Source organism: Mesitornis unicolor, unplaced genomic scaffold (assembly GCF_000695765.1).
Source record: "Mesitornis unicolor isolate BGI_N332 unplaced genomic scaffold, ASM69576v1 scaffold24251, whole genome shotgun sequence".
Classification (NCBI taxonomy): Eukaryota; Metazoa; Chordata; class Aves; order Mesitornithiformes; family Mesitornithidae; genus Mesitornis; species Mesitornis unicolor.
In genome coordinates this window covers 35,702-43,424 of record NW_010162065.1, presented here as the reverse complement: position 1 = coordinate 43,424, position 7,723 = coordinate 35,702, and the positions used below count along the sequence as shown (strand labels likewise).

The window sequence follows — 7,723 nt, the reverse complement described above, 5'->3', positions numbered from 1 at the left end:
GGGGCAGAAAACAACATTTTTGGGAGCATAACCCACCCCCACAGCAGCACAGTGGAGAGGGTCGCACCCAAAGGTGAAGCGGGTTTAGGGTAAATAATAGAGCATTTACTAATCGCATGCAAATATTGGCTGACCGTTGGGTGACTGAGAGGCGGGGAAAAGTATCAGGGTTACGGATAGACCACGCATTTCTATTTTATTTCCTTTGCCTCCTCTAAAATTATGACTGAAGCCATAAACCTTTACACCAATTAAATGGACCATTATAAATACATACATACACACACGCGAGTGCCATCAGAACGTTTCCTCTACGGAAAATGAAATATATTGAATATTTTTAAAAAATAATCCGGTTAATCTTTCCCTGTAAGTACTGCCTCTTACAAATTTGCACGGCTATTTCCTTAATGTAATTGACTTGATCTAATATGCAGAATTAAATATTAAAGAGGAAGAAAGCTGTTAATAATTGATACTGTTAATTCTGCTACCCATCCTTTAATGGCAACGAAAGGCTCTACTTCATAACAGATTTTTATTCGGTTTGGTTTTATTTTTCGGTCATATCTTGGATCGTTAAAATATAACATATTTTTAAACGCCAATGTTGCTTTATCTATTCACTATACACAAATCCCCAGACAGGAAAGTGAATAGGAAGAGGTCCTGGCACATCTTTTCTTTAAAATCCAGCAAATAAATTAATAGATCCATGCGCCATACACAGGGCAGAAATTCATTATTGCGAAATACTTTCAAAAATTGAAAGAGTCAGGGAAATTGGTGGGAGCACTTTCTGCAAAACGGCTCCGTCTTCCAGCCCTGGCAGGCTCTCAACATCAGCCCAAATTAAACTATTATTTAAAACAAAATATGCGTCGTAACCACATGCCATAGAAACCACACAGCATCCTCTTAGCGCGGGTCCCTGCACTTTCTTATAACTTAATAACATTTTCTTGGACAAGATTTGTATATATTCAATTTCAGGGACATTGAGCACAGAACCTGGATATTTAATTCTTTCAAATCATTCACCTCACGGTTGCAGTTTGTTCTGGATCTCTGCCCAGTACAATAGAAAAGGACTTTCTTTTTGTGCGTATGTGAGTGTGTGTGCCTGTGTGGCTGTGTGCAAGTTAAATGATAGGAAAAAAAAGAAGTCACCATAACATCCTGCCCAAGGAGGGGAGGAAATCGTGAGGGGCGAGAATACACTGGATTTTTAATCGTACGGTTGCAATTTCAATCTCTGCTGCTCTTCCACGTTGAGAGGGGTGGAAAATAGAAGTTAATTCAAGGGGAAAAAGGCTGTGTGTGGTAGTGTGTCCTGCACAGGCTCCGAGGGGCTCCGTTTGGAAAACATGGGCTTTCACCGCAAAATATTTACCGTGGGAGTGAAGGCAATTTCTCCCTTTGCCCCCTGCCTGGTCTCCGGTTTCCCTTTCGGATGGAAACCAGGTACCAACCGGCTCGGTATGCGGGGGGAGAGACTGGTTCTGTCGTGCTCAAACGCCATTGCATTATTATTGTTATCATTATTATATTAATTATTCTCGTTATTATTAATAATGGCATTATAAATAGCATTATTAATAACATAATTGAGAGTATTATTAAATATTTTCAAGGCGAGTGTCTTTTTTTCTTGTTTCAGAGCATAAAAAGACAAGGCAGCTCACAGAAAAAAAGCACATGCTGAAGTTTAACGGTTTCCCCAACCTGGCTACATTACAAATAAAAGCTAATTAAGTTGGAAGCACCCCCTCTCTTTTTTTTTTTTGTAACTAGGAAGGAGCGTGGCTTTGAAATATTCATACCCCGCACCATTGCATTTAATAAACAAACAATTTTAAAACCCAAATAAACAAACACGAGGCAGGAAAAAAAAAAACACCAGCACCAAAAAGACGAGAGGATAGCGAGTCCGTCCCCGCACCGGGGCTGCGGGCATGGCGAAGCCCCCGCTGCTCCTTTCTTCCCCCACCTGAACTTCTCCTCCGTAATTTCTCCTCTTTTCCCCCTTCTTCCTCCTCTTCTTCTTCTACCGCCGCCCCCCTCTCCCCTCTCCCTCCCTCGCTCCCCGGCGTTGCCTGGCTCCCCCCGTCCCTTCCCGTCCCCACCGCCCGCACCCGCGCAGATTTCCTCCCGCTTACTAAAGGGGTCTCTGCTGCCGGAGCCAGCGCTCTGTAGCAAAGCAGTGACTCGCTCCGGCTTTTGTCCGCTCCGGACTCTGCTTAAGCTCAGAGACGACGCTCATTTTTATTTTTATTTTTATTTACCGGCAGAGACAATGCCACCCCTCTCCCCTCCCCTCCTCTCCCCTTCGGTTGGCATCAGCAAGCTGAGAGTTCCCTTTAAGCCCTGATTTTAAACTTTACGCAGCATTGTCCCCTTTTATTGCACCTCCTCCAGCTTTTATACTGTTTACTTCCTCACTTTTATAACTTACTTTGATCTGTCCTGTCTTTGTCTTCGCTTCCTTCACAAACTTTATTGTCCTCGAAGCTGGGCCTTTGATTGGAAACGATCCCTTCCCTTGCAGCAGAAGTTTCTAAATTGTACTCCTGTGTCCCCTGTTTATGGACATCCCCGGGACGGCCCAGCAGCGGCTCTGCCTTGACAGAGCCCTGCCCGGGGACGGTCTCTGCTCTGGGCACTGGATCCAGCCAGCTCCGGAGGTACCTGCTCTCAGATGGGACGCTTTGATGTTGAATATATGGATGGTAGACGGCAGGAAGGGTACCAGAAGAATGTGGATTCAAAGGAGTCCAGGAAGCGCTGAAAACTGGAGGTTTTGGCTGAAAACTACAGGAGGGGAATTCTAGATGCTCATTGTGCCCAGCTTGCCTGGAACTTGTATATTGCCCAGATGAAAATTTAGCTGAAGGCGAGTCTTCGCTCTCATGACTTATAATAGAGTCGACATAATAATTGCTAAGAGTCCCAGAAATGGACATTCTCAGACATCATACAAAGCACGGTTCAATGAAGGGAAAAAAATATATAGGACAGATCTAGATTTGTACTCTACCCCCTTCTCCAACTTCCCAGCCAACAAAGTACAGTTGGGCTGCTGTGTTCCCAGCTCCCAGCAAAATGATTGGTCAAACTTTTTTCGTGTGCCTGATAAAGCGTCAGTCTCGGCGTAAATCAATCGCAGCCGAGGGGGCTGCGCTGCGCTGTCATCCGCCCTTGCATTCCATATCAAGGATGGATTGTTTTATGTTTATGCAATGTTGCAAAACGTCAGGAGTTTCGAAAAGCCACCAAACGGGCAGAGCTGGGGATGAGAGCCCTTCCTAGATTTGCTCCTCAAATATTAAGACGGGGTCTTGAAAGGGGGGGGTGTGTGAATTTTTTTAATGATTTTTTTTTTTTTTTAAAGAAAGATGCTGATGTGCTTGCTTTGCCTTTAATAACCACCATGGGGGAATATAGATAAAAGCTATTCTTACCCACTCGGACTCCAGAGTATGATAGCAAAAAAACAGAGAATAAGTACAAACCACCCACCCCCCCTCACCGGCCGTGATTTCATACACATCCATATGTGTGCGTGCATTACAAGCATATATACATAAATGCCCATGCCCATGCGTTCTTTGTGAATAAAAAGATGGATCTAGGTAGCAAGAGCGATGGGGAGGGTGTTATAAATAATTAACCAGCTGGTAAAGGAGAATGGATTGTTAACGTGGTAAAATAATGTGGATAAAAATGAAATTTAAAATGTCACTGACATGGACGTGGCGTTGCAACTTTGACCGGCAAGCTGCGGCGCCGCAACCCCTATATATATCCAAAGCCTGCCTTACACTTTATGCTTATATATATATATATACACACACATACACACACACACACACATATATATATATTAAAATTATCTCTGCATAATAACGCATGTTTGCATGTTTCGCCGCATCATCTCAGGGTCGCTTTGCTTGGGCTAAAATTGTTTCCCACATTGCTGAAATCAGAAGCCTTCATTTAACTTTACAAGGCCAGTAAAATACAGTGCGCCACTGATCCGGCTTTGTTACAGAATGCCTTAAACTTGTGACGGTTAAATAGTTTAATAAAACTTACATTAGCTTTCTTTGATTTTTATAGCCTTGAATTTATTGCCTGTGGAAAAGAAAGGGGGCAAAAAAACGGAATCCCCCGCGTTTTCATTCCCCGTTCCCCCCACCTCTCATGTATGTGCCCACGGTGCGTGTCCGTGTCACACAACACACACACCCACACACACACCCCTCTTGCATTTTCCATGTGTTTTCGAAAACCCGAGGATTTCGGGCTTTTTTTGCCTTGTCCCGACGCGGGTGATTGGCGCGGGGGAAGAGCTCGGTGCGGCTCCCAGCCCCGGTGATGCGGGGAAAGCGGGGCCAGTTTCCCCAAGCTGTGATGATAAATCCGCTTATTGCGAGATGATTCCGACGGCGTCGTAAATGTTAGTTAAGGAAAAGGTGCTCTCTGTGATCACAGCAAAAGTGTTTCTCTGGACTTCAGCTGTAACAGTCTGGATCAATTTGCCTCCTTTAATCTATCACTCCGCCGCCCTTCTCCCTCTCACCCCAGCACCGAAGGATATTTAAAGTGAAGGGCAAAGAAATTTCTAGGAATGATAAATCATCGCGAATCCTTCCTGAAGTGTACAGTCATGGAGGGCTATACTAACAAGCTAATAATAACATTGAGGGGTGCTAATAGCCGCCTGAAATGAAGGAAAAATAAGAGTTCGCATTTCTCTCTATCTGTATAGGAGTGTGCATGTCCATATGACCGTGCCTACACAAAACGGATGTGGGAAATTGCTATCAGAGGTGTTTTACTGATACTGGAAGATTATGAAGGAGCTTAAAAACCTACACCCAAAGCCTTGAATTTCCCCTTATTGCTATAAACGGTGCTTTTCTATAAGCATCTGCCCTGCAGCCCGATGGTGGGGTGCGCTTCCCCCTGTCCAGGACCAGAACCTTTCTAAAGCGGACGCTATCAGGAAGCTATCCATTTTCATTTAGGGGAAAAAAAAATAATAAATTGAGAGGTTCGAGATGATGAGCAAGGAGAGTCGGGGCTTAATGCCGAAGGTCAGATTTATTTTCCATTTTTGCATCCATCAGAGTAGCCAGAGCTCCCCACCCGGCTCAAAATCCTCCCGGTGCTGGACTAGCAGCTGCAGTTTGCAGGCTCCTGCCAAGGTGAGGTGTGAGGAGTTTGGGGAGCCCTCTCCAGCCTCTGGGACAGACCAAACCGTGGGGAAATGTCACCAGGTGAGTACTCCCAACGGACCTGCAAACTCTTCTTTCCCTGGGGGTTTAATCCAAAGTAACTCCGCTTCAACCCTTTCGCGTTTAAACCGGTGAAGGCAGAGAAATCTCATAGCAGTGAGCAGCGAGGGGCAGGATCACCGCTCCACCCAGCGCATCCCACACTAACAGAAGGTTGTGAGAAACCAGGGGGAAGATTCCTGCTTTTTTCCAACTTTTCACATTTATATCTCCCTCTTTTTTCGCTTTTGTAACTTCCCTAAGAGTTGTGGAGGTTTTGAAATGGAAAGACCCTGTGACATCAGACATGAAATACGAGCTGGTTGCTCACATTGTCATATTTCTCGGCTTTATTGCCTTTCAGAAATGATTTTTAAAAAATCAGACTATTTCACCAGAGATTCAGAGGGACTCTACAAATGTTATGAGAGCTCGGGAAAGGAAAGGGCTGATTTAAGTGCGTTGTGGAGATTAAAGTCACTTGGCGCATGGAAATGTGTTTATACAACTGATGGATAAACAGCCGTGCTGGTAGCAGGGTGTTGAATAAGTATAGATGAAATTATTGAACGTTAATTGAAGCAAAACACCTGTTCTCTGTTCGCTAGATAGATTGGCCATGTCTTACCTGTAATAAATAGATTGTTGGAAAAAATCCTGGTGCGCCTCCTATAAATAACGATGAACTATGTCAGCATGTGAGTATATAATTTTCTGTAGTATATAAATTTAAACCACGAAGACTCTTAGGAGTGTGGCTGTGAAGCAGAAGCCAAGGCTTTTCAGATCCCTGGTGAATGGAAACCTCACAAGAAGATCTGCAAAATGCATTTGCTTTTGGTCCTCTGGAGGTTTCAGTTAGTTCAGTAGTTTATTTTTTATACGTATCCTCATAGTTCATCTCTTTGTAGCCTTTTTTGAGGGGGGCCTAAGGCAAACTCCAGCTTCACCCCAGCTCTGTCCGCTTGGAGAGCCCTCGTCATGCGGTGCTGCCTGTTTCGGGGACACTCTACAGGCGTTCATGTTTTCAAGCCCCAAATAGAGCCCGTCAGAAATTACATGAAAAACTCTTCTGTTGGCGGAAAAACCTTGGAGAAGGAAAAGTCAACGAGAAAGCGACCTCGGAGCATTTAGAGAGTCTAAAAGGGTGAATCTCCGGGAGAGGGGAGGCAGGATGTGCGAGCTTTGCTCACTTCGCAAACTAGATTAATTTTAGATATGATTGTTGTGAGTTGGTCAAGGGAAGTGGAGCTGGAAAAAGTTATTCAAAAAAAAAAAGAAGAAAATAAAAGAAAAATAAGTCCGAAATGGAAACTTTTTCCTGCTTTCAGAATCTGTGCCAAGCTTGTTTGGCTGTGAGGGACAAATTCGGAGTATTGTCAGCTTGCAATGGAAAGCCAGGGGCTTCTGAACTCAGATACTATTTATAAATAATCTTTGTTGTTTGTGGAGAGAAGGTATCATTTCCAAAGAGCGCTTTGAAATACACAGCTGCCAAAATCCATCCGTAACAAACAGCTCTTTGGGTTGGCATTTCTAAACTGAAACCAACCACACATAAAATGTTTACAAAATATGCAGATTTAAAGTCTGTGCAATTGCTACTTTTTACTGATTTATAAGTTTGAGCATAAGAAAGAGCGGATGAGCCATTTCTTACCGGAAACATATTTAAACACATTTTAAAGATGGTTGTTATCATTTATTAGAACTGGCACCTTCTTCCAGCTGATTTTTGCCTTTTTATCACTTCTGAAGAGAAGGTGGAGGAGACCTGGGGGTGCGGAGCTCTCTCCCCCCCGGTACATGGACAGGACAGGGCTGAGGGGGGGGTTACCGGGATCTTTACACCCAGAGGCCGTCGGGGTGCAACCTGCATCACTTCGGGAGTATTTACTTCTTTAGTTTGGGTTTGGAGTGGAGAAGGATAAACTAAGAGAGGAGAAAAGCTGGGAGTGAACTTCATGGCTATGGAGAGTCTGGAGACCAGATTCTGAGATAACCCAGCCTTCAAAGGGTTGAGCGTTTATTTTAGGCGATAGAAAACATTCCGAAATTATAATAATAATAACAACAACAACAATAATAGTGATAATCACAACAACCACAAACGAATAACTTTTTTTGTTGTGTTTTTTTTTAAGAACCAGGAAACAGAAGTAAAACCTCAGCATAAAACAAACATAATTTATGAATGATACATTTAGGCAGGTCTAAGGTTATGAAAGAAGCTTCAGTCACAGACCCCTCCAAATGCACGAAAGCGCAACAACAACAACAAAAAAATCCCTCCTGAAGAGTTAAACCTTTAAAAAAAGTGAAATAAGTTTTTGTAGCCTAAAAGCCGAAGGATCTACCTTTGCCATTTCCTGTGCTAGCTCTCAGTTTGAATGCTGCCGTCTGTTAAAAATCCGTAAGTGGTGAGGAGGGAGGGAGGGAGGAGG

At 43.7% G+C, this 7,723-nt stretch overlaps 1 protein-coding gene across 1 annotated transcript; it reads right to left on the bottom strand.

The window, feature by feature from the left end:
* Positions 1-2,455: 2,455 nt before the first annotated feature.
* Positions 2,456-2,963, bottom strand: HOXB9 (homeobox B9; the record flags this gene model as incomplete). The annotated part of the gene is made up of 1 exon (XM_010193521.1): positions 2,456-2,963. A coding segment is annotated over exon 1 (508 nt), but the record flags the coding sequence as incomplete, so codon positions are not given.
* Positions 2,964-7,723: the final 4,760 nt, after the last annotated feature.